This window comes from Sinocyclocheilus anshuiensis, unplaced genomic scaffold (assembly GCF_001515605.1).
Source record: "Sinocyclocheilus anshuiensis isolate Anshui unplaced genomic scaffold, SAMN03320099.WGS_v1.1 scaffold884, whole genome shotgun sequence".
NCBI classification, from domain to species: domain Eukaryota; kingdom Metazoa; phylum Chordata; class Actinopteri; order Cypriniformes; family Cyprinidae; genus Sinocyclocheilus; species Sinocyclocheilus anshuiensis.
In genome coordinates this window covers 254,985-281,292 of record NW_015549614.1, presented here as the reverse complement: position 1 = coordinate 281,292, position 26,308 = coordinate 254,985, and the positions used below count along the sequence as shown (strand labels likewise).

The 26,308-nt window shown below is 35.1% G+C and overlaps 1 protein-coding gene across 1 annotated transcript in view; it reads left to right on the top strand.

The window, feature by feature from the left end:
* The window catches only part of LOC107659267 (transmembrane protein 132C-like), a 150,932-nt gene that overhangs the window by 67,562 nt on the left and 57,062 nt on the right, over nucleotides 1-26,308 (top strand). The window contains exon 4 of the mRNA XM_016448150.1: nucleotides 23,840-24,026. Within this exon, the coding sequence (XP_016303636.1) occupies nucleotides 23,840-24,026 (187 nt within the window). The remainder of the gene's footprint in view (nucleotides 1-23,839; nucleotides 24,027-26,308) is intronic.

The following is a 26,308-nucleotide window of genomic DNA, read 5'->3' as shown; positions in this document are numbered from 1 at the left end:
TCATTAGCGTAAAAAGCAGGAGAAAGTAAAAGTGCTTCGCACACATTCACCTTCACAGACCAAAGGCTTCTGAGGGAGAGCAAATAATGAAAGAAGCAATAGGAAGAGTGACACTATACTAAAGCACTGGTGTTTGTAAACTGCAGCTCTGTGTGTTTGCTAATCTTAACTAAACTAAGTGAACTAACTAGCCTGCTCCAGTTGTCCCTCAGGTATTAGCAGCAGTGTTTAGGTGTCTGCTGTTCACACTGAGCTTGAACAAACTGGCAGCTTTACAGGCCTCATGTGTGATTACTACAAGCTTGTAAACAAGACTGAAACAGCTTGTTTAATCACAGGTCTTGCTGTTCACTGGGCTTTCAGACTTGTTAATACTTTATTTGAATCATCCCTTGTGTCCTCTCAGTAGCCTGTTGCATTGATTCGGTTACAAGCGGGAGCATGAACAGCGGTTATAGCCACTGAGAGTTGTGGAGATGCTGTTTGTTTGTCCATGTTTTAATGAACTCAAATATAGTTAATAATCTTCTACTTTTTATAATGTCTTTAGATTAGATTAAAAAGGACAAACATTTTAGTGGTTACATTTTAGAATAAGGTTCCATTAGGTAATGTTAGTTAATGTATTAACTAATATGAACAAACAATGAACAATACATTTATTACAGTATTTATTAATCTTTGTTAATGTTAGTTCATGAAAATACAGTCATTCATTGTTAGTTCATGTCAATTCACAGTGCATTAACTAATGTTAGCAAGCAAACTTTGGATTTTTTCAAAGCATTAGTAAATGTTGAAATTAACATTATCTAAGATTAATAAATGCTGTAGAAGTATTGTTAATTTTTAGTTCATGTTAACCTAAAGTAGTTAACTAATTAACCTTATTGTAAAGTGTTACCATTTTAGTTTTTATGTACAAAAGAGCAAAAATAGTTTTTTATTACACAAAATGTTTGTATTGTTTTCCAATACAAATATCTAGCCATTATTAAATCAAGACATATTTATTGTTTTCTGTAAAAAAATAAATAAATAAATAAAAATGCGTAAACAATAACAAGAACAACAAAAATGCCACTGGAATAAAAAAAAATTTTTTAAAGTTTTTTTTCTTGTTTTAAGCTAAAATTGAATCTTAAAAAATAAAACTTAATATCAAGACTTATTTCATAAACAAGACTTCATATCTTATGCCAGTTTGCTTCTCAAATAAATGTACACTATCATTCATTAGTTTGTCAGAGTTTTTGTTGTTTTTTGAAAGAAAATAATGCTTTTATTTAGCAAGGAAACATTCAATTGATCAAAAAAGGCAGTACATTTTTTATAATGTTATAATGTGACATTTATAATGTTACAAAATATTTCTATTTCAAATAACACAAATATTCACATAGATAAGAGTTATTTTAAATTGTAATAATATTACCATTTTCTGCAGCCAACCCCAGACGTTGAAACTGTAGTGTATTTTGCAGTGTTTTGGACACTTCCAATACGTTTCTGTGATATTCTAGTTACGCAGCACCTTAGATAAGAAGCATGTATCTTGACACATTCACCAGTTTTGCAGTGGTCTCTCTCCACCACTGTTTTCCCTATTTGTTCTGTGGTTTAGGGGTAATTCATACATTACTTTGAACAGGGAAGATAAAAGCAGCAGCTTAAACTGCTTAAACAATTTGGCCAAAAACAGCTAACATTCAGATCTTTGAATCTCATTCAGCAAAATTAATAAATCTTATTACATAGTACATGTTAATATCCTTCTTGCGAACATTAATCACGTTTCGGAGCATGGTGCTAGCAACGGCAAGATCATTGGTTTGATTCCTGAAAAAATGTGTACCTTATATCATTGGAAGATGCTTTGCATAACAGTATCTGCTAAATGTCTAAATATAATCACATTGTGAAAGTAGTCAGTTTGAAATATTTACTTACCAATTATTCTATTTAAAATTGTTTAATCTCTTTAATGTTAGTTAATGTATTAACTAATATGAACAAACAATGAACAATACATTTATTACAGTATTTATTAATCTTTGTTAATGTTAGTTCATGAAAATACAGTCATTCATTGTTAGTTCATGTCAATTCACAGTGCATTAACTAATGTTAGCAAGCAAACTTTGGATTTTTTCAAAGCATTAGTAAATGTTGAAATTAACATTATCTAAGATTAATAAATGCTGTAGAAGTATTGTTAATTTTTAGTTCATGTTAACCTAAAGTAGTTAACTAATTAACCTTATTGTAAAGTGTTACCATTTTAGTTTTTATGTACAAAAGAGCAAAAATAGTTTTTTATTACACAAAATGTTTGTATTGTTTTCCAATACAAATATCTAGCCATTATTAAATCAAGACATATTTATTGTTTTCTGTAAAAAAATAAATAAATAAATAAAAATGCGTAAACAATAACAAGAACAACAAAAATGCCACTGGAATAAAAAAAAATTTTTTAAAGTTTTTTTTCTTGTTTTAAGCTAAAATTGAATCTTAAAAAATAAAACTTAATATCAAGACTTATTTCATAAACAAGACTTCATATCTTATGCCAGTTTGCTTCTCAAATAAATGTACACTATCATTCATTAGTTTGTCAGAGTTTTTGTTGTTTTTTGAAAGAAAATAATGCTTTTATTTAGCAAGGAAACATTCAATTGATCAAAAAAGGCAGTACATTTTTTATAATGTTATAATGTGACATTTATAATGTTACAAAATATTTCTATTTCAAATAACACAAATATTCACATAGATAAGAGTTATTTTAAATTGTAATAATATTACCATTTTCTGCAGCCAACCCCAGACGTTGAAACTGTAGTGTATTTTGCAGTGTTTTGGACACTTCCAATACGTTTCTGTGATATTCTAGTTACGCAGCACCTTAGATAAGAAGCATGTATCTTGACACATTCACCAGTTTTGCAGTGGTCTCTCTCCACCACTGTTTTCCCTATTTGTTCTGTGGTTTAGGGGTAATTCATACATTACTTTGAACAGGGAAGATAAAAGCAGCAGCTTAAACTGCTTAAACAATTTGGCCAAAAACAGCTAACATTCAGATCTTTGAATCTCATTCAGCAAAATTAATAAATCTTATTACATAGTACATGTTAATATCCTTCTTGCGAACATTAATCACGTTTCGGAGCATGGTGCTAGCAACGGCAAGATCATTGGTTTGATTCCTGAAAAAATGTGTACCTTATATCATTGGAAGATGCTTTGCATAACAGTATCTGCTAAATGTCTAAATATAATCACATTGTGAAAGTAGTCAGTTTGAAATATTTACTTACCAATTATTCTATTTAAAATTGTTTAATCTCTTTCAGATGTCGATTTAATTTGGATTAAGCTTAATTAGATTCTTTTTTTTCAAATGGAGGGGTTTACATTAAAGCTTGTCATTCTGGTTATCACACAGATTACTGAAGGATTATTGTCCTGCATTTAAACATTATGTAAAAATTATGTGAGGTTAATGTCTGGAGACTTATCCATACTGCAATGCAATAATTAGGATAATAAGATCAGGCGACAGTAACTGACTGACAGTATATTATCTCACTTATTGCACTGCTGCTTACCAAAATAATGAAATAAATTGAATTGATTTGAGTTAATATTATAAGATTGATATGAGATGAATGCAGAGCAATATGAGAAATATGGAACTTATGTACGAAGAATATGGAGCAGAACTAGGAGATTGTTTGTCAGTTGTACAAAAATTGTATATAATACAACCTTCATCTTTTTTTACAACATTCATAAAGAGCCATTCACTGTAGTTATTAGCAAGTGTTGTTTTTTGATCGCTGTATCCTGTTTCAGGAGCTTTTGCTACTATTGGTAGTCTCTGAATCACATCAATATGCATTCACATAAAATTAAACTCAACATTGTTTCATTGTCAGTGGTCTCAGTCGCTCATGATGCCACAAATCGACAATTTTGAATGAAAATGAATGACTTCCAGCCATTTAAGTTTGCTCTCTGAGATCATATCAGCTTACTTTTTAGCCACTGCTATAGACTTTTGCCAACACGGTGACTTAAGCCTTGATTGCAGTTCATTGATTTCAGCCCTGAAAAAAAACCCTCATGATTATTCTGTTATTCAGTCGTACTGTTTTCTTCCTCTCACCTACTTATTCTTTATGCTCACACAATGCTGACTATGCTGTGGGCTAAATTAATACTTATTTGCTGATTGTAAGACCCAATGACGCATGGACAGCCATTAGCCAATCAATCCAAAAAAAAAAAAAGATAGATAGATAGATTTGATCTATTTATTAGATTTATTTGCATATTTATTTTAATTAAAAAATTAATAACCTTATTATAGTTTATTATAATTACATTTTTCATATAATATTTTTTAATGACAGGGGTCCCTTAACTCGTATCAATGTGAACATTCTTTCTTTTTTATTTATATAATAATTTTTTGCTGGAGGCCTGCTTTATTGCAGTAATATCGCAAAGTTAATTGCTCAAGGAAAACTGTGTTGACTTCTGTGAATAACAGTGATTTGATTTAAATATTCATTGCTGTAAACTTGCCCAGATTCCGCCACTTGCATTTAATCCACTAACCGTTCACTAACCACACAATGTATAGTGAATAACACATGCTTTTTGTACTGAAATGTCACACACAAGAGTGCAACAACTGTTTAGTCGTCTTTATTAGCAGCGCACTCCATAATCATGGGAGGTGTGTGACTTTGGGTTAACTTTGAGAGAGCACACACCAAGGTCATCTCAGTCCGTTTGTATAACTATCATTACTGTCTGTAATAAAGGGAACTGTAATCTGTCATTGTGATGAAGACAACGATGAACACACCTTCCCGACGAATCTGTGCCAAGGCAATTTCAGTCTGATTGGTTACCTTGCTGGCTACTGAGAATGCAGCATCTAATTGGCTATCATTACTGGATAAATTACATGTTCAGCTGCGCTGTTCTTCTTTTCACAGTTTATCCCCTCCTGAAATGGGCCGCCCGCTCAAACAGAGGCCTGAACCACCCAATCTCCGGTTTATTTGACAGGGCAATAGTTAACCTTCCCCTGCTATTCACATTGTGCTTTTAGTTCTTTTCTCTCCATTCTTGTCGCTCTTTTCTCGTCTGTGGTGCAGCCATTGATTTGATGCTCAGGAGGACCCCAGTCAATGAGGCCTTGTGTATGTTCTCTCTCCGGTGTTGCCATGCCAACTGAGGTTGAATTTCAACGCGCTCTGTCATTAAGGAAGGACACACTTTCTCTCTCTCTTTCTCTTTGTCTTTCTTAACCCAATTGTTTCCTTTACTTCTGTGCCACATCTTGATTTCCTTCTACCATAATCCCTAAGCTATCATGTAATTTTCTTCTCTGTCTCTCTCTCATGAAATTGGGAGGCAAATGTCGTCGGCTATGTTTGAGAAACAAAGGTGTCTTCCTCAAGGGGGTGCTTGGGAGGGTTTTTTTGTTTTACTGAAGTCAAAAAATATGGCTGATTAAATCTAAAGTTAAAAAAAATCAGAAGTTAAAAAAAAGTTCAGAAATCGTAGCAATACTGCTGCTGAAAAAAATTAACATGTATACTGTAAAAAATTCTTTTTGAAGTTGTAACTAAAATAAAGAATACTGAAGTATATTTCACAAGAAAATACTATTTCAGTCTGTCTACATCAAGTATACATGTGTTACTTGCTATTTATTTGTAATTAATTGTGAAATTTATTAGCAATTTCTGAGTAAATATTATTTCTACACCTTTTTTTTTTTTTCAGTGTACCAAATGAACCTATTGCTCATACATTTTCGCTTTAACATTGTTTTGGATGACAATGTTTAGGCATTAAATGAACAGTATCTGGGTGGGTGATATGGCAAAAATTTTACATCAGGAAGGATCACGAGACACAATCTTATCACACTTCTTTTTCATGTTGACTTTTAAAACTATTAGTAAGAAGTAAAAAGTTCTCAAGCTTGTTAAAGACAAGTAAACCGTCAGAACAAAGAAACAAATGACAAGCAATAGAACACAAATACAACAGAAAAAAGATACAAATGAACTAAACACTGCTTTAATTTTTTTTCAGGTAAGTCTATATAACAGTAGTATTCAGGTAAGAAATACTACAGAAAATGAATAAAGTAATTAAATGTAAAATACAACACTGTATGAATGAAATGTTGTTTTTTATTAAAGCTACAAAAAGTAATTGGTCAACAGCAGTGAGTGATTTTCTCTTTTAATAACTCCTTTTAAAATCAGCCATGTCACACTCTGTACTTTCCATTCATCCATGTTTCTTTATTGCTCTAACATGTTAATAACTTTAAACAGTCCTGCCATCTGAAATGTGCGTGGATATAATTACATACGGACATAAATATGACACATGATCACTACGATTTGTTTCAAAAAAGATACAAATGAACTAAACACTGCTTTAATTTTTTTTCAGGTAAGTCTATATAACAGTAGTATTCAGGTAAGAAATACTACAGAAAATGAATAAAGTAATTAAATGTAAAATACAACACTGTATGAATGAAATGTTGTTTTTTATTAAAGCTACAAAAAGTAATTGGTCAACAGCAGTGAGTGATTTTCTCTTTTAATAACTCCTTTTAAAATCAGCCATGTCACACTCTTTACTTTCCATTCATCCATGTTTCTTTATTGCTCTAACATGTTAATAACTTTAAACAGTCCTGCCAACTGAAATGTGCGTGGATATAATTACATACGGACATAAATATGACACATGATCGCTACGATTTGTTTCAAAATAAGATTATGAGCGTCTTCAATATTGATCATGATACAAAATCGTCATATCGCCCACCCCTGGTATGTAGCAAATAGTTAATATACTGTACCTTCATGCTAAATTTTTACCATTGTTTGACACATTTTTGCAGGCAAAATCATTTCAGTATAAATTGACAAATTGAAAATTTGCATCAGGGCACAAGATTTTTCCACACAGATTTCGCAACGGGATCAAGTTGGTAATGTGGATTCGACAGAAAGCTGCTTGGTTTGAAAGTGACTTCTGTGTGAGCTGTGCTTCATACATCACTACACTATTTACAAAAGACAATGGACCTTTTTGGCTGCAGAATTTTTCTAATGTGACCTCAACTTAACCATCTTCCATTTAACATGTCTGGCACCTCCTCCTGGCTGCCCCTCTTCCTCTATTACACAATATAATTACTGAGTGAATGCTTTTTTTTGTTTTGTTTGTTTTTTCACGATCTGATACATAATGCATTTGACAGACCTTTCCTTGCAAAAGCAGTGTGTGTAGAGATTTGCAAAGGGCATATCGTTCCATATCACTAACTTAAGGCATTGTGTTATACTCAGTGAAGTAATAGAACATAGCGGTTGTGCTCCAGAAGCAAAAATCACATTCATTTTCTCCAAAGATAAATTAATTTTTAGTCATAATGTATAAACCTTTTAAGACAGACCTACCAGGAACTTTGAGATTGTTAAGTGATGATATGCTTCTGGAGATGCCACGTTTGTGTGAATCTCTTAAAAATAGCTGAGTTTCCAGGGAAGACCTACATTACCCATAATTCTGAAGAGAGATCCGCTAATTAGAGAAGTCACTGTTACCAAGGAAGTGAAATTGCATCAAAAGAACTTAGCAGTGACCACCCACTCCCATCAAGTATGACATTATATATTCTTGACAGTGTAATTTTAGTGTTATCCATATACTATTTTAGTATTTATTAATATTTTGAATGAGCTTTTTCAGTTCGAATTTTAGTTTGCTTTAATAATGTATGTGCTTTTCCCATATTTGTTTTACCTAATATTTATATTGTACTATATTTCAGCTTTATTTTAAAGAAAATGATCAACTTAATATTTTTTGTTTCAGTTAAAAATAACCATACTTAATCTACTCTTATACATGTATTTCTATATTATGAATATTTTGCATTACACTAAATATTTTTTTATACTTTTAATCAATAGTTCTAATAAATTAGTTATGTATAGTTTGGTATTTTTATATTGTAGCATTATTTTTAAATCACTTACATGATTTGCTATGCTTCATGCGATCAGTATTTCTCCAGCAGAAAAGAACACACCATCTTGTACCTTTGTCTTTATTCCAGATTTCAGTCAAATCAAAGTTTTGTGAGAAGAGCACATTACAATGTTCAGCACATTTCTCGCAGCTGTTTAGTGAATATTCAAACAGACAATGCCACACTAAGGGCCTTTTTATATCCAGATAAGTGGTTTGATTCTGTCTGCTTTAATTATGAAGCTTCTAGCCTGAAGTCAGAAGCCTTTCAGTGAGTGTCTGCTGAATAGGTGATGTGTGTAGATGAAGCTCATGCTTGCATACATGCATAATGATCTGATCATCAGGTTGTCTCTGAATGGTTTTTCGTGAGTGTGAGGTGTGTTTCTGGAAAATGTGATCTCACTGTGATCTTGCAACGCCCCATGTGAGAACGGCTTTGGTTTGTGCCCTGGGCTCATTATGGTAGTATAATTAATAGTACTCAACTCGCTATCAGTGTGCGCTGCTAGAAAAGGTTTTATAATAAATGAATCATTTAACAGAATCTGATGAATATTAATACAAGGCTTTTATTTCACTTCTCCAACATATTCAGAGGCTAATTGGAGATTCTACTTTACATGTCCTAGTAGAATACATAAAAAGGTGAGGGTTTCTGTCTGTGTAAAAGGCACGAGTTTGGGTTTGATTTATGTAATTCAAATAATTATTTGTTAGAAATCATGTTTATTTAAACTATATTCACTACAGTTCAAAAGTCTGAGGTTGGGAAGATTTTTTTTTTTTTATGTTTTAAAAAAGAAGCATATGCTAAATATATGCTCACGAAGGTTGCATTTATTTAGTCAAAATACAGTAAAAACAATCATATTGTACAAATATTATTGCAATTATTACAGCTGTTTTCATTTTTTCATATATTTTCAAATGTGATTTATTTCTGTGATGCAAAGCTGAATATTCAGCAGCCATTACGGCAGTCTTTTCAGTGTCACATGATCCTTCAGAAATCATTCTAATATGCTGATTTGGAGCTCAAGAAACATGTCTTATTATTATCAGTGCTGAAATGTGTGCTGCTTATTTTTTGAGTGAAAACTCTGATTCTTTGATGAACAGAAAGTTAAAAATAACAGCTTTTATGTGACACTGAAATTTTTTGTAAATGTTTTATAAATGTTTTCACTGTCACTTTTGATCAGTTTAATGCATCCTTGCGGAATAAAAGTATTAAAGGTTTAGTTCACCCAAAAATGAAAATTCTGTCATTAATTACTCACCCTCGTGTTGTTCCAAACCCGTAAGACCTTCGTTCATCTTCGGAACACAATTTAAGATATTTTTGATGAAATATGAGGGCTCTCTGACCCTCCCATAGACAGCAAGGTAACTACCACGGTCAAGGTCCAGAAAAGTACCAAGATGATCGACAAAGTAGTCCGTGTGACATCAGTGGTTCAACTGTAAAGTTACGAAGCTACGAGAATACTTTTTTGCACAAAGAAAACAAAAAAAAGACTTAATTCCACATTTTCATCTCTACTGCGTCACTTTAGACGCGCGTTCACGACATTACCATGACGCGAGCGTATGGCGGTGCTGACCCAGATCCAGTTCGCGTCATGGTACTGTCGTGTCACACGGACCACTTTGTCGATCATCTTGGTACTTTTCTGGACCTTGAACGTGGTAGTTACCTTGCTGTCTATGGGAGGGTCAGAGAGCCCTCAGATTTCATCAAAAATATCTTATATTGTGTTCTGAAGATGAACGAAGGTCTTACGTGTTTGGAACAACACGAGGGTGAGTAATTAATGACATAATTTTCATTTTTGGGTGAACTAACCCTTTAATTTCTTTCAAAAAAGTCTTACTGACCCCAAACTTTTCAACGGTAGTGTACAGTACGTTGTATGAAAGTGATGTAAGGATTCACTTACAGTATGCATATCTTCTGCTACAAGAGCTTGTCAGTTCATCTGTTGGTAATTTATTTATTTTGGTTACATCCGTAGCCTTAAAATATTTCCAATTCCAAATAAATGAAATTATGTGAAAAATGCTGGATGCCTTGCGGTTTGAGTGCACTCTTGACTTTTTTTACCGGACACTTTGATCGCTGATCCATTTTGTCAGAAAACACAAAAAACAGTATTGCTTGATTTGTAAAGCAATTTCCGTCTCAGTAAATAAAGGTTGATTGTTTTATTCTTCCTTCTCTAAATTCATCCTGCTCCTTTCATCCTTCGAGAGAGGCAGACTCCCTAAATCTGTCTGTCTAACAATAGTTGAGCCAGCAGTGTTTGTGGTGAGGATGTAATGGCTGAGCGTGCTCTATCACACTGACATTTATCACTATTATTTTCTCTTCCTTCCCTCTTTTATTTGACAAGGGCACACAGGGGTCCTACATCGGCCTCTTTGTCCTTTCTGCCTCTTTCAGTCTCATTCAAACTTTTTTTCTGAATACTTAGCTCTCAGACCAGGTGAAATTGAAAGTCTCCAACGGGAATATGCCACAGAAGTTTTCTCTTCTTTCTCTCATTCTGTTTTTTTTCTTCTTCTTTCTTCTACATCTATTGCTCTTCTTGGTCTATTTCTATTTTTGATTATTTCACTGCTGTTCACTTTTTCTTAGCTTCTCATTCCTTTCTCATCTCTGCCCCTTCCATAAATGCATTTAATTTTTTTCATTTGTGCACATTCGAGACATAAATCAACTCTTTAATACTTTCTCTAAATGTAGGCGTTTTGTCAACTACACATAAAGGGAAAAGGCCACATAAGTGCAGAAATGTACAGCTGATTTCTCGTTTCTTCTTATTATTTCCTACTTTATTATTTCCTGATCCTATAGCTTGCTTTTACATCTCATTTGTTTCTCATAAGCAGAATTGTTATTAAATAAAGAACAAATGGAGAGGTTTTCTTAAAGCGATATTCCAGCCAGAAATGAACATTCTGAATTCAGTACAGTGGCAGTACATAGTGACTTACAGTACTTGCAGCCTTAAGCACTCTAGAGTGTCAATACAATAGTAAAGTTGCGATTGAAATGTTCACCTGTTGTTGTTTTTTTCTCATGTTTTTCTATGCATGCAAAACAGAGCAATTTTAAATTTTAAATAAAAAAAATAAACAAACAAAAAAACACTGCATTTTTAGTGTTAAAGGAATAGTTAAAAAAAATAAATAAGTAAAGATGAGTTTGTTTCTTTATCGGAACAGATTTGGAGAAATGTATCATTACATCACTTGCTCACCATTGGATCCTCTGCAGTGAATGGGTGCCGTCAGAATGAGAGTCCAAACAGTTGATTAAAAACATTACAATAATCCACAAGTAATTCACACGACCAGTCCATTAATTAATATCTTGTGAAGCAAAAAGCTACGTGTTTATAATAAACAAATCACTTCTGGCCAAAATACGAATCCATAATCAATAATAAAACTTCCTCCAATGAAAAACTCCTTCCCCTGTGGTCCTCTCATATCAAAATCCACCAACATATCTGTTTAGAATTGTTTTGGACTGTTTTTGGCTGTTTTGCTAATTGTTTTGGACTGTTTTGTTTGATCTGTGCATATTTCTGTCCTGATTCATACAAGATGACTTTTCACCGGAGGAAGGCAATGTTATGGATAGAGGATTCATTTTTTGTGTTAAAATCGTCTTGTATTCGTTTATTACAAACACACATTTTTTCTGACAGTCTTGAATGCTTTATTAAGTGTTAAAAACGATTCACTCTGTACTTCCATTGCATAAAATTCACCCGATTAAATAAATAAATAGTAAATAATCTCTTTAATATCTCATCTGGTTTTCCTAAATAGCAATTAGAATTAGATTTCTGCCTAAAAAAAAAATAAAAATAACAAAATCCTAAAAATAAATAAAAATTAAAAAAAATCACCAAAGTCTGCAGTCTGCAGATCTCAGTATAAATTACATTTCTCATTCAATTATCCCAAGAGGTCAGTTTTGCTCTCCACATTATGTCAGGGTTGGGGATGAAGGATGGAGCGAGGACTCAATAGTGCGGGAAGATAAGGGCTTTATTAATAAAATAAAACAAAACAGACAACAAAAACTACCCCGTGGGGGAAAAACAGGCTGGCAAGGCTAGGCAAGGCAGGATCTGGACACGACAGGACAGGACAGGACACATCCAGGGAGATATGGTAACGAACTGACCCCAGACTGCAAAACACAGGGAGAATAAATGGAGAGCAAATGAGGAGGGTAACGAGGGAACACATGTGGGGCAAATTAACCAATAATCAGGTAACAAAATGGGTGGGGTCAAGACAATTGACATGAGAGGACATGGCACACAGGAAACAAAGACAAAAGCCATGTGCTCACACAAAACAAAAACACAAGCACATGGCCAGCCAAACAAATCACAAGCCATGTGCTTGAACAAAAAGACACGAACACGCAGCTAATGAGAACTCTCATAAGCCGCGTGTTCACACAAGACAACAAGAAAAGCATGACAGGAGTGTCAGGGCTCTGTCACAAAACCATGAATTACACTAGACCGAAGTGACAGAACCCTGACACATTAATTGTGGAGAGCACTCTTACTGTATATAAACAATTGTTTCATTTGTGTTTATTTTTATCTCGTATACAGAATTTTAGAAGCAACATCTGAGACAAAGTCACTTGATTCTCTTCAAGACTACTCAGTTATATAAAAAATCAACCTCCAAGCAATAACATTTTCTTGCTTCTCATCTCTCTGGATGCCATTGTGAGTTTTTCCGTTAGGAAGCACCTATGACTGGTGCTTTATTCTTGAAGAATAGCGTTGTCATTTCCATGCTACACTTCACAGATCAATGACTCTGGTTCACTTTCATTTCTGTTTCTCTGCCATTTTCTATATGATGCACTTCTTTGCCCTTTTTTCTCATTTTTTCAGTCTGTCTCTCTCTCTTTCTCTGCATAGTGGCTGTTTGCCAGCTGAGTGCTCAGTCGTGGTGTGTCAGATGCTTGTATCCTGTTGCACTCTGTTGCCCATAACTGCCCACCCCAGGGGCGCCACGGCTAGAGAAGCCAGAGCGTGGACACGCTCCAGTCAATTTAGACGGAGTTCCCTCCTCACCTGCAAAATGAAATTCCTCTTGAACGCACCAGCAGAGCCTTAATAGTCACACGCACACAGCAAACACACCGCATTTGCCTGTCCAAAAACACATTTAGTACATTAGATGCACAAATTGAATACTAAAGAAGCCACACACAGGAGGGCACACAGATGCTTTTGCAAAGCGTGTGCCACACACACACACACAATGCTGGAGCTGTCTCCCCTAGTTGTAGGTTTAGGCTACAAAGCCTTTGTAGTGGAATTGATTCTCCGCTTTGATGTATTATCATTGTCACAGCTAACCAAATTGCCGCCCCGCTCGAAAAGTCAGAGCACAGAGGTAACAATACAAACCCCATCTTATGTCTGTGCATGGGAGAGAAGCTTACACATAAATGCTTATAAACATATACACATATGGAAGTCTGTTTCCACCTCAGAGTAAAAAGGTGATTGTAGGACAGTTTTTTAAAGTAATATCTCACTTTAATGACATTCACATTTCAGTTAGTAAACAGATTGATTGCTCAATTGGACTGAAAATCTCTCATGTAATCAACTCAGTTGATCCGATTGAGCTCGATCTGAATGAAATTTCAATCAAATTGAAAGTGGTGCTGTAGACTTGATATAGAGCCAGATTTACTAAACAAGCTAAATTATTGCGAGAGCGCAATCCCATAAATGTGCTGATGGGAGTGGAAAGTCTTGTGGGCAATCTACTGACAATGTGCAAAATAAAGAACATAGACGCAGCCAGATCATTTCCATAATGACCAACGCATTACACAAAGAGCAGCACAAATTAGCGTAGGGTTGCAAACAAGCACAGCCGAGGATTGTCAGGTGTAGATAATCTACTAACAACACAGGCTCAGAATGGGTTCATTTTTGGGGGGTGTTAAATAATGGTGCAAATACCAGTAAACTGACTACCGCAAACCTTACTGAATCATCTTGCATAATTCATTTAAATACTCTCCTCCTACAAATTTTGCATCTGAAAGAGCTCCTACAAATGAATATGCAATAAGATCAGCTGCAAATATAACTGTCCACACCGTTTTATTGCTAATGTTTCATAGTGTGTATTTAGTCAATTCTGACAGTAGTTTTTTAACACCAAAAGATGGTTTGCGCTGGTGCGAGCTATTATCTGATGTCATTATATGATCAATGACGTACCTCACTGCTTAACTACCATGAATGCATTGTTGGAGAAACTAACTGGATAGTAGTGACTGTTTCACGCAAACTTAATCGCCATTGAAACCAGTTTGGCTGTCAGTGGGGTGGTACCCTTTCAAAAGTTACTAAAATGTACCATTTGGGTACAAAAGTGTACCTTTTAAAGAGGTACCACCCCAATGACAGCTTTTTCTAAAAGAGTGTTTAAAGAGAACTTTCGGAATCTGAAATCGGTTTGGACTCATTCCAATTGACAAATATTTGTATATAAATACCTATTATAAAATATCAAGGCATGTTGTCACATAAAAAGTCACAATTGCGAGACATTGTCACATATAAAGTCACATATTATGAAAAAAAAAATCTCACAATTGCTATAAACAAAGTAATGATTAAGAGAAACAAACTCGCAGCTGTGATGTGTAAAGTCACATTGCAAGAAATAAAGTTGCAAATATGAGAAACACTTTATTTATTTTTGTTTATTTTACTCTAAAGTGGAAGAAAGCACCCTTAGTACCCACTAGCATTTTACTCACATGCATTTGAAGGTTTTGACCTACTTTTTTATTATAATCCTTTCTGCTTCTGCAGTTGACTTCTTGGTTCTTCTGTGTCCATCATTGCTCTTTTTTTCCACGTACTTTTTGTTATGCAGTACGAGTTGACACACACACACACACACACACATATTTATGTGAGGTATGTGAGGAGAAAATTGAGTAGTTCTTTCTGGCTGTGGGGTGTTTGAATATGTATGATGGCCATTGGGTTTTCTTCTAGTCAAGCCTGGTGCAGCGCAACAACACACTACCTCTGAACAAACTGTCTGTCATAGGTATTTATCACTGCGCCCGTGTACCCGTGTGTCTTTGTGCGTGTGTGCGTCCGAGAAAGCCGGAGAGTTGTTGCGGACTGCCAAATGAACAGCCTGGTGGAACATTTCTCAACAGGTCTGCGTGTTTGTGCGTCTCTGATAGGAAGCCAGGCGGTCCATCAAAAGCATGCGTGTGAGTGTTTTACTGGGACAAGAAAACAGTCTTGAATAGTGGCATATCATTTTAGAACTATGCCTATTGAGAAATGTTTTTTCCTTTGTAGTTATTCTGCTATGTACTGACAGAAAGTAAGGCATTTCGCCCTCTCAGACCTTATGTGGGGTACGTGCACTGCTTGTATCCTTTTTAAATAGTCCAAAATATAAATGTGTGTGAATGTCAGTGAAAGCAGGTTGGCTGACCTTGAGGAAAGCTTACTTTCAGATGCAAAACTTTTCTCATGTCCACTTCTTTTATATGACTTTGTTTTAATAATAGTAAGTATAAGTAAATAGAGATATAATGAATATATATTATATATTCCCAGTAGATAAAAGTATCTTTAACATGAGAACAATCAGTCAGTAACGATAACGATAATCAAACGATTTTCAATTTTATGAACCTTAAGTAAGAAGTTCAGTAAATATGTTAATTCAATTAAGGATTCATCAGACTGATTCAAACTTGTGAGTTTATGAGTCTTTTTAATGATTCATCTAAAGAACCGTCTCATAAGAATAATTTTTCTCATGAATCTTACTATACCGCTTGTGTTGTTGGTTTGTTTTTGTGTGCAGCCTGTGAGTTCAACTCAATACTAAGATTTTTTTTTTTTTTTGGTATTCTTTTTATCTCACCACATTCCATTCAGACTCACATTCACAACTAGGGTGAAATATTATTTATTTTTCCTGTGGTACTGGTGAGTTGTGGAATGTGGGTTCTCTTGGGTAAATGTGGGTGGTTGTGTTAATGTATTCATCTATCTGATGTCAAAAATTTGCATAGGTTTGGAATGAGCCAAGTTTGCAACTTAGTTTCAATAGATTGGTTTATCATCGGGTTGGTAGTTTTGAGTCTTGGGTCTCATCTGACTGGTCTGATGTGAATAATCGCTGTTCTTTCTGTTGACCACTTGGTTTCACATTTAGTGCTGGTGCTAACTGTCAAATTCACAATAAGAACCTAATCAAATCTGATAACCTTTTTCTTTTTTTTCTTTTTTTTTTTAATGTTGTTGGCACTGTAATCTTTAAGTTGTTCCCAAAGAGAATCCTAAGTTGCTAATAAGATTCTGTGCACTATTGCTGACAAGTGTCTGGAGATGATGTTTGCTGTATACTCAATACTGCAATTACATTGCAAAAATGCAGCATATTTCAGATTTATAGCCATGTAATTATTTTAAACCTGAGAGTTTTCTACAACATATGCATATGTACTATTATATAAAAGACATGTAATGTAACATGTAATGTAAAACACGTAATGTCTTTGTCAAAGTGGACATAAATACTTAAAATGCTTTTATGTAAGGGATTTTGTTAGAAAAAGGATATGAGATGACAGCGCACACACACAAAAACACAAGACACTTCTAGCTGAAACATTTACTCCGGTAACTGAATAATGCAAACACTTTCAATTATGTCCGTCCCCAGAGACCTGGCACTGAAATAAATCACCTCAGTGGGGAAATTGTTTATTTGCTCTGTCACTTGACTCTCCCTGGCATTTAAATGTGGTCCCAGCAGACACTTACCAGGAGCTCATCTGACCTGCTGTGTGTAGAGCCTCTCCTCTGGGATGAGGAGCTGTAAACTGCTAGGAGCTTCACAATACAAGAAAAAGTAATTGTTATCATTTCAGGGAGGCTTTGCTAACTTGACTACTAGTGATAGGGAATACTATAACTAGGGGTGTGCGATAAACCGGTAGAAATTTGTCAACAGGTAGAGATTTTGGACTATCGTCTCTATCGCTGTGTCCTCACGTAACATTTTCATGCTCGTCATTTGAATGTGGTTTTAAAATAGAAATAAATAAAGTTTAAAAAGACATTTATTCGTGTAATATTGCACACAACCAATATTGAAACTTTACTTGAACTTTGAAAGCAGTAACGGCTGAATTCACAAAGCAGTTGCAACTTTTCCATGCTGTTTCACCACAAAACCTGGCATCTAATTCACATCAAATATACACTAATTATACACTGTACATTGTTATTCTTTTCTGGCCAAACACTACTCCTTTCTATGCAAATAAGGCTCATGGAACAAAAACAAATTACATTTCTCTGTTTCAGCCCACAGAAAACTGGCTGTAAATGTGGTTTTATTTTAAACAATTATTTTCTAGTTGTGGCAGCAGTAAATTGTAGGCATGCAGGCAGATATTTATTTTAAACAACCTTGTGAGAACCTCAATTTCTGCACATTACCTGATTGCATAATTCCTTTAGTGAATCAGCTGCTAAAACAACGCTTGCAAATAAATGATGCCATCGGGACAAATGGCTGTTTGCACAGTGTTCAGGAACATGGTTTAACAGGACGTGTTTTATAAATGTTCAGTCTTTCTTTTGGGTACATATTCATGAATAAGACCTATTTGCTTTTACTGAGCATTGTTCTAAACTCTATTCTACTACTAACTGACTACTAGAAAATAAGTTTTAGGGTGTTGTCCTTGTCTTGTGTCTCTGTCCATGGTTCTGAAACACTCACAGCCTAATATGAAACTCAAGCTACGTTGTTGACAGAAAGAAACGGTATCATGTCAATGAACTAGTTAAACATATTCTTTATTGTGACAAATTCACCTGTGTGCATTAGTGTTTAAGGTTAACTGCAGCTTAAGCAGAATCAACATCATTTGTGACATGCTGTTAATTACCACAGGAAATCATTGATACAAACCAAACAAAACTTGTTTACAGTAATGCACAGTAATGGAACTTCAATGAGGTTTAAAATCAGAAATATTTATTTTTTATTTATTTATTTATTTATTTTTGTTAAAGCACTTATACTATACCATTCGAAAATCCGGGGTCTATTAATTTTTCTAGTGTTTTTGAAAGAAGTCACTTTTGCCTACCAAGGCTGCATTTATTTGATCAAAAATGCAATAAAAACTATAATATTTTGATATGTCATTACAATTTAAACTAACTATTTTCTATTGTAATATATTATAAAATGTAATTTATTCCTGTGATGCAAAGCTGAATTTTCAGCATCATTACTCCAGTCTTCAGTGTCACATGATTCTTCAGAAATCATTCTAATATGATGATTTGCTGCTCAAGAAACATTCCTTCTTATTATCAAAGTTTAATATAGGTTTTTGAAACAGTGTTTTTTGTCATGATTATTTTATGAATAAAAGTTCAAAAGAACAGTATTTATATGAAATATAAACTTTCTGTAACATTATAAATGTCTTTACTGTCACTTTTGATCAGTTTAATGCATTTGATGTATTACTTTCCCCCATAGATTTCTATTATAAATTATGTTTGTTTTTATCTCTTTGTCCAACCAGTAGATGACTGGTTCACTTTTTATAGATTTTTGCTAGAAATAATGTTATTTGTATTCCAGGTGTGTGTGTGTGTGGCTGCGTGTGTGTGTTTGTGTGTGTGTGAAGAGTTCATTGCATTGTCGAATTGAAATGTTGATCAAAATAGAATCCAACTTTCTATCTTGCTCCTTACACTTTTTTTGTTTATTTGTTTTCCTTCCTTTCATTCCTCTCCTTATATTATTTGTGACTTTTGACCATTTCTTCTCTTGTCTATAATACGTTTAACACAAGATATTGTATGACTACAAATAGTCGAGCAATATTTTCTGTCACACTTGCATTTCCAATAGCTTTTTTTCTCACACCAATTCTTTTAATATATATTTTTTCTCCCCAAGAAAAGCAAAACTGCCAGAGTTGTGGGACATTTTTAAATGTACTCAGTGCCTATCTCTCTTTTTATTCTCTCTCTTCTCTCCTCGCTTACTATCGCTCCTTTGCTGTCGCTCCCAAAAGACTGCTGTCACCCTCTATTCTGTCATCCCTTTCCTGCTGCTGTACCTGCCGGAGCAGCTTTCATATCTCTGCAAATCCCCAAAGACACTTTCTGTCTTCCTCTCTCTAATTTTCTCTGGCTCCCTCTCGCACATGAACTGTATTCCTGCACATGGACTTCAAAGAGAGAGGGGCACTGCAAAATTTGCTCAAGGATACTCACTGTTTATGATGATTCAGATGCTGTTTTTTGCAATATGTGAAATCAAGCCAGTCTTATGGTAACGTGACATGTTTAGGTGCTACAGTTATATTTTCCAATGCAGTGTGAAAGTTGTATTTGTTAAATATTTTTAAACATGTTTTCCTTTTGTTTTTTACAAACTAATGGGCAAGTTTAAAGGTGTGTCACATTGTTTTTACTGCAATAATAATAATAATAATAATAATATAGTTAAAGGGATAGTTTACCCCAAAATGAAAATGTACCGTTAATTTACTCACCCCCAGGCCATCCGAGATGTTGGTGACTTTTTTCTTCAGCAGAACAATAAAGAAGAATTGTAGCTGAAACCGTGGTCCTTGGTGATTCATAAAATGCAAGTCAGCTGCTGCCCATTTTTGAGCATATCAGGGAACACAAAATTAATACCCGTTGCTCCTGACGATATATTGAGGTCTTATGAAGCTAACTGATCTGTCTGTGCAAGAAACTGAACATTATTTACAACATTGCTACCTGTAACTCGTAGCCTCTGGTTCTTTTCTGAAAACTGGTTCATTTTGGGGTAAAATATCCCTTTAATTGAAATAAAGCTGAAAAAATAGAAATGCTGCCTTGGCAACAAACTGAAATAAAATGTTTAAGTTTAAATTGTTGAAACTAAAACTGAAATAAACAATTAAATTAAAAGGTATATTTAAAAAAAATCTAATAAACATGAAGAAGATTAGTAAATAAAAAAATTACTAAAAACTAAACTAAACTGAAATATAAAAATAAAATCTAATTAAAAATACATATAGATACTATAATAGTATAATAATAACAAAACTGGCTACATCCACACCTCTAGGTGTCAGTATAAGGTCAAGATGAGTGTGGTATTGACAGCACAACAAACAAAAGATAAAAGTGCACCTTTAAAATAAATAAACCTTATTATAAACCTCATTATAATCAAAAGTAACTAGTCTTGATTTGCAAGACAATCACTGTTGGATCTGTTGTCTTCTTTGGGCCTCCGATTCTGACTTTCCTATTGTGCTGGTCCTCAGAACAGCTCGACATCTGTTTTGACAGGCTGTTGTGAAACTTTGAGGACGTGTGTGCCATGGGACCAGTGAAACGAGCAGTGTCAGTGTTCCTGAAATGAAAAGTGCTTTCTCCATTTTCATTTGCCATTCAGTGCTCCTCTGTTTTGTCAGGAAAATTGGGTTGTTGGTTCACAACTGGGATGTTTCTTTTCAAACTCAGTGTCTGACTCTCTTGCTGTTCGAGGAGAGGATTATAATTTGTATGAAAGATGCTCTCGAGAGATAGAGTTGTCGAAATGAAACTGGATTTGGGGTGCTGTTTTCATTTTCACTCTTTCTGTAAATGTGTAATCATGAAACTAATATGCGCTCTGAGAGTAGACGCTTCTGCTATTCATGTGTCCCTGTTTCTTCTTAGTTTAAAAAGAACATGTCTACAGCCTGCCTTCTCTTGTTTTGTCAAAAATGGGCTTTGTGTAGATGCGTAAACGAATTGGCTTTATTATAGTCAAAAATATTATTTAACATGCTGGATGCTTGTTTTTACAAACCTGTTAGTAACATTTACATTAAAAAGTGAATCTGTTTGTTCAGATGTGACATTTGGAAAGTCTGATTCGTAGTAATGATTTATTGTATTGAATCCATTGGTTCAGATGTTTCTGTCCCTCACATGTAGCATTGGAAAGCCTGACTCATTGCAGTGAATTGGTTTGGTCAAATGGTTCTGTCCTTCATATGTAACAGTGGAAAGCCTGAATCATTGTAGTGAATTGGTTCATTCAGATAGTTCTGTCCTTCATATGTAGCATTGGAAAGTTTGATTCATTATGGTGAATAAGTTAGTTCTGATGTCCCAGATAGCAAAATACACTCGGGCCAGTTCCGGTTAGATTCTCGCCTGCCGGAGACTTACCCTTCGGCCCACTTCCATCTGCTGCACTCTGGGGTAGCATTGAAAAATCTGACTCATTGTAGTGAATTGGTTCATTCAGATGGTTCTGTCCCTCATATGTAGCATTGGACAGTTTTACTCATTGTAGTGAACTGGTTTGTTCAAAAGGATCAGTCCCTTATGGGTAGCAATGGAAAGTCTGACTCATTCTAGTGAATCTGTTCATTTAGACAGTCCTCTCCTGTATGCAGCATTTATTCTAGTGAGTCAGTTCATTTAGACAGTCCTTTCTCTCATAAGTAGCATTGGAAAGTCCATTCAGACCATACTTTTCTCTATGTAGCATTAAAAAAATCTGATTCACTCTAGTAAGTCAGTTCATTTGGACAGTCATCTCTCTCATAAGAAAGTCGGATTCTCTCTAAATGATCATTATTCAGACAATCCTCTCTCTCTCTCATTGTAAAGTCCCATTCATTTTATTGAATCAGTTCAGTTCCTGTACAGTACATGTGCTATGTTTTGACTCAGTTAAGGCCCTGATATACTTCAAACGAAATCGAAGAACGAACTGATGTGGCATCATTTCAAACAAAATCATGCCAAAACGAAGTTAATTTTATGTTAATTTTGAGAGTTCAAAACGGTTTGCCAAAGCGAACTTTCCAGAAAAGATCGCTCCCGCTGCAAAACACCTTCATACTACCACTGGTCTGTGACGATAACTTAATAGGAGGTGTGCGCTCCTATTATTGAATTAAATGACATAAATAAACATGACATGACTTTACTGGAGTGCTACTTTGCAGAGTTCATACTAACATTAACATACCCATGTTGCTATGATCAGACACTTTTCTTATGCTTTATATAAAAAATGCATGCTGTTTTCTCATTTTTGTGGTGTTTATTTTGTTACTAAAAGGAAAGCGTGCAGCACATATTTACATATTCATCTAAACAATGCTTTCAGCAGTGTGGGCACCTGTGGGATTTTCGCTAACAGTATATTGCTGCTCACGTATTTCGAACTTCGTTTTACCCCTAAACAAAGAACGAAAAAGAACTTCACTGTGAGTATATAGGGGCCTTTATGTAAAAAGGATTTTTGTTGTTGCTTAGGAAAGATTTACCTCTTCAGTTTTGATACTGTGAGCCTAACTGGGATTGTTCATTCATTCAAAACCTCACTGTTTTGTTTAAGGAAAAAAAGCCTGAATTATAGTCTGTGTCCGAAAGCTTAAGCAGCTGACCTGTTGCCTCGCTTTGTAGGCAACGTTTGCGCATGAAGGTACCTCCCGAAACTGATTTAGGACAGACTTCTGAGGCAGCATATTAGTTTAATGATCCACAACAAAATAGAGAGAACTTTGGTAACAACTAAGTAAATGTGTAATTAGCCTACTTCAGTGCTTCAGTGGAAAAAGTTGGCCCAAAATGTACATTTACTGTTCACACTGACCACAAATTGCAACTTTCAGAAGCCGTTAGTTTATTGCATAGTTATTAGATAGTTGTTAGTTTTCTTATGAATGTTGCCTTTTTACATGTCCTCGGTGTATTTTTTGTATAGCTTGTAGCAAAGCTTCACTTTTTCAGAGCAGTAGCTCAACTCAACGCAAAATTAATAGTAGCTTGTAAAATCAAAGATGATTTTCCAGCAGTGAATGTAAAGCCAAGAAAAACATTAGAAACAGTGTTGCTGTTTTTCAACTCTGCCTGCAATTTGAGGCAAGGTGATCACCACCTCAGGCAGAAAATGAAGATTCTGTGGCTTTGTTTCTTTTTCTTGCTCTCTATCTCTCTCTCTCTCTCTCTCTCTCTCTCTCTCTCTCTCTCTCTCTCTCTCTCTCTCTCTCTCTCTCTCTCTCTCTCTCTCTCTCTCTCTCTCTCTCTCTCTCTCTCTCTCTCTCTCTCTCTCTCTCTCTCTCTCTCTCTCTCTCTCTCTTTCATTCTTCTGTTCCTGTCAGTTGTAGTCTCTGTATGTGTCTACCTCCATCTGTTCCCTGTCTCTCCATATCACTTCCTTTCTTATACCTCCTACTTTACTTTTCCCCTCTGTTGGGTTTCTCCTCTCTATCCTTCTTTTAATGTGTTGCGGTGCGGTAATCGCTGAGAGCTGTGTCATTGCACTCAGCAGCTCTGATGTCTCTCACTTGCGTGTCTCTTTGTTCCTCGATCGACTCGTGACGGTAAACTCTAAGTGACTTGACGTGGCTTCAAACCTGCTTCCTCTGGAGACTTGTTACATCACACAAACTGTTATTTTCAACTGTCTCTATGTGGTCGCATGTGTCGGTTGCATTGTTTTTGAATATAAAAAAAATTGGAAAATTATCAGCGTGGTTCTTGACCTTGTGACCTCTCTCTCAAAATCACGGCATGGACTATTAGAAAACTGTCCATTTCAAAGCACTTATTGGTGTCTGTCTCTCTCTCTCTTACCTCAGCGTGGAGCCGGGCTGGCAGAGGGTGGTTCAGGTGGATCTGGAGGTGGACGGTGTCGGAAGTACGGTAGGCAGCAGGTCCATTTCCTGGGCAGTGGAATACCCGGGCATCAGGGCCGGCAACGAGGAAACTGAGACGCACATCCACCTGGCACAGAAAGACCTAGTTGGCATCGTGCCGCTGGCTATGGTGAGAACATCGTCATTTCTGCTGTCTCTCAGGGAGGCGCTGGGTCTCTTCTGGGAGTTCTGGGACGGACAGATAAAAGAGGCAGGCGGTCATGCTTTTTAGGCGCCTTTGATATAATGTAAAATGAACCGTCTGGATTGTGTCATGACCATTTTTCGGTTTAGCATAATTTCATGTTTTAAATAGCAATGGTCCAGTAAAAATCTTGAAGACATGAGTGACCAGAATCAAATATTTAAAGTTACAACTACAATTATTTTTAATAAGCTTCAATCATTTACATTCTACACTCTCTGAAAAAAACGACACAATAGTTGGCACTGGGGCAGTGTCCTTTCAAAAGGTACTAAAAAAGTGCCTAATATTAACTCTTTATTATATTTAAAGAACAGAGCCTCTGGTTTCTAGCTTTTTTTTAATCAACACTTGAATGTTTTTAAGTTCCATTAAAAGAAAAAAGAATCATACAAAAAGCTGAGAAAATTGGATTTGGGTCCAAGACTTCGTCTGGATCAGATTCAGAATGATGATCAAAACATGAATTATTAGAGTCCAAGTCCATCAACACCTCCAAGTCTTGTTTTCCTCTTCACGGGCGCCAACATTTTTCTTGGTAACATTAGTTTTTTTTTATTATTATTTATTTATTTAAATGCTGTTGGTGGTCATTTGGTGATCATATTTGTGCGTAAACAACTTCTATCAACTCCGTCTGGTTTACACATATCTTCTTCACTTGTTTTGGATCTGGAAGTGCTGTACCATTTCAGAAGATCCATAACAGCACCACCTACTGGTCCATATAACAGTGAAAACACGGATTGCTGTAAAACCATCAATGGCGGGGAATTTTTGTGTCGTAAATGATGGAAAATGTCATCAATGGTGGGGAAAGAGTTAATGTACTAATATGTACACTTTAGGGGTAAACAAGCTACAAAGTTGTGCCTTTTGAAAGGGTAGCGCCCCTGTACTTTTTTTCCTGTGAGTGTAGATTTTAACTTAATATTAATTAATTTACATTTTATTTTGGCAAATAAAAATAGGTATGAATACTTGTCATGTTATAAATGAATTAGATTTTTTGACTGGTACTTGATTAATCAGAAAATTAAACTTTAATAAAATACTGTAATTGCATGTTTTTATGTGGTCTAATTTTTTATGTTGGTTGATTAAATGCATTTAGTTTTAAATCTAAATTAGCCATAATTAAAAAATAATTTACAGGAACTAAGGCTCTTAAATCACATCTGTCCTTAAGTTCACATTTAATAACTCGCCAAAACCTAATAACCGTTGTGATTCAAAAAACATTCATCTCTTATAATCATGATCAATCAGAACAATCAGTGCAGACGGAAATAGTTTTAAGGAAAGCTTGCAGGAAGGAAATGTGCGTATTGATGTGATACTTTATTATTTTTCTATGATTAAGAACACCATGCAGCCTTGACTGTGCAAAAGAGTATTCAGAGGTGCTCTGCTATTTCTTCAGATATGTGCTATTGAGGAATTCCAGAATAATTAAATTTCATTATTTTATTGTTATTATGCTTGAATCGAATTGGCTTGAAATTGTCATTTTAAATGAGTAATTTTAAATGATTTTGTAGAGCATTTGTGTGCGAGTAGTATTACAATGCACTATGTGTCAGATTGGTGATTTATGACCTGATTTATGACCTTGTCGTTGATTGTCAGGTTGTCATATGTCAAATGTGTACATGGTCAGATTTATGACCTGATTTATGGCTATATGACCCCTCTGTCACCCTGACTGCCATGTCACCAGAGTCTTATCACCCCTGACTGACATGACAGTGGGGTGTGTAAATCAAAAGATCAAAACAGATGTTAGATCTGACTTTTGATGTATTTATGACTGGATTTATGATATTTTTATCTCTTACCTGCGCCATGGGGTTTTTATGGAGTTCCTTCCTGACCAGTTGTTAACTTCCAGGCTGGAGGTGTTTGGGTTCTTCCTGATTGTGGAAAAAATGGCTAAGCAAAGGGTGTGTATTGTCGCCTTAACAGGATCAATGTTTGTTTGATCTATACGGTATATGTTAATGCATAGTCACCAACAGTGTGGCTACCGACCCGTCTACATCTAAGCAAGGAGGTTGTCTGGGGCATCTGGCTTCCGTGTTTGTGTTTTAGGTCAACACCTTTGGTGGATTGGTGTCTAGACACCAGAGCCCAAAGCTTCTCCCCTATCTGTTTCCTACCGTGATGTAGTCGGTGTCCGATATAATGTTTTAATATGTTTGTTAACG